This window comes from Rhinolophus ferrumequinum, chromosome 6 (assembly GCF_004115265.2).
Source record: "Rhinolophus ferrumequinum isolate MPI-CBG mRhiFer1 chromosome 6, mRhiFer1_v1.p, whole genome shotgun sequence".
Lineage (NCBI taxonomy): Eukaryota > Metazoa > Chordata > Mammalia > Chiroptera > Rhinolophidae > Rhinolophus > Rhinolophus ferrumequinum.
Window position 1 is genome coordinate 72,699,544 of NC_046289.1, and position 1,499 is coordinate 72,701,042.

General features: G+C 44.2%; 1 gene segment (V, D, J or C); it reads left to right on the plus strand.

The window, feature by feature from the left end:
• Positions 1-294: 294 nt before the first annotated feature.
• On the plus strand, positions 295-1,082 carry LOC117023179 (T cell receptor delta variable 1-like). The segment is given in 2 exon segments: positions 295-409; positions 619-1,082. Coding segments are annotated over 2 exon segments (522 nt in total).
• The last annotated feature ends 417 nt before the right edge of the window (positions 1,083-1,499 follow it).

Sequence of the window (1,499 nt, forward strand, 5' to 3'; positions counted from 1 at the left end):
TAACGGGGCCCTGGAGTTGTTCCTCTAAAAATTATCAATGTATGTCAGCTGGTTCAATCTTCAGTTCCGCTCAGCTCTGGCCTTTCATACTAATTGCTTTTTCCATGCCCCCTTTCATTGCCGAACGTAATTACTAGAGAAAGACAAGTAGACAAAGCAAAGGTTTGGGGTGAGCCAGACTCTTTTCTCATCTGTGCATAGGTCATGTGGTCGATGAACATAAGAAAGCCTACTTCCTGTCTGAGGGAGTAGCATCAGAACCCAGGAACTACGTATGTATGTGCTGCCAGGCACTCAGAGACACCGAACTCTCAGCTTGGGGCACAACGAGACACATTTGTGCAGGAATATATGTGCCACATGCTGCTCTCCAGCCTGCTGTGGGTATCCGTGGCTTTCATCTTCTCTGGTAGGGATGTTTCCAAATGTGGGTAAGAATGTTAAGGATGAAAGGATGGCACACAGGCACATGGTCCTTCACATGGACTCGAGGAGGACAGGAGTGGAGAAAAGCAAACAGATTACAGTTTCCATTTGGTTTGTCTTGGGTCCTACATTAGTTAATTCTTACAGTATTTTATTTACCACATCAGCTCTGTTTCCTGCTTTTTCCCACAGGATCCAGTGTGGCCCAGAAAGTTACTCAAGACCAACCAGCCACATCCATGCAAGAGGGGGCGGCAGTCACCCTAAACTGTTGGTATGAAACAAGTGAGACCGAATACTTTACTGTTTTTTGGTACAAGCAGCTTGCAAGTGGAGAGATCAGTTTCCTTCTTTATCAGGATTCTTACGGGCAGAATGAAAAGAAAGGCCGCTATTCTACAAATGTAGAGAAAGCAGCTAAATCTATCAGCTTCACGCTTGCACCCTTACAGCTGGAAGATTCAGCAAAGTACTTCTGTGCTCTCTGGGAACTCACAGTGTTTGAAGTGACGGTAAAAGCTGAACAAAAACCCCAGAGTTCCATAACAGCATCCCGCTGCTGCAGAAGCCAAGCTGAAATGCACACCCTCAGATCCCAGACAAGAAATGGCTCTCACTGTGGTTGCTTAATCTGTGGTCTGGATCAGAAGATCTGATTCTAAGTAAAACCTCCTTCTATGTCATTTGGAAACAGGTGTCCAGAGTAACTTTCCTCTAATATGTTCTCAGTCTTGAAAAGACGCTCACATCACCGATGTGGGTCCTGTTATCTGCAACTGTCATGAAAATCATTTCCTTAGCACTTTTTTTCTTAGGCGTTGTGTCAGAGTACTGTCAGAAAAGCAGAACCACCATGAGTGATGTAGAATAAGAGATTAATCATAAGGATTAGAACCCATGAAATTGTTGGAGCTGGTGGAGGAGTTTCTACAAAGCTGTTCTCTTAGCATACGTATTGAGCCTGGATTTCCTATAAGTCAGCTAGAGTGACAGTTATGAAGGAAAGTTGAATGTGGACAAAAGCATGGACAAACTGTGCTTTGTAAGGAATGACTAGAACCCATGAGTACAAC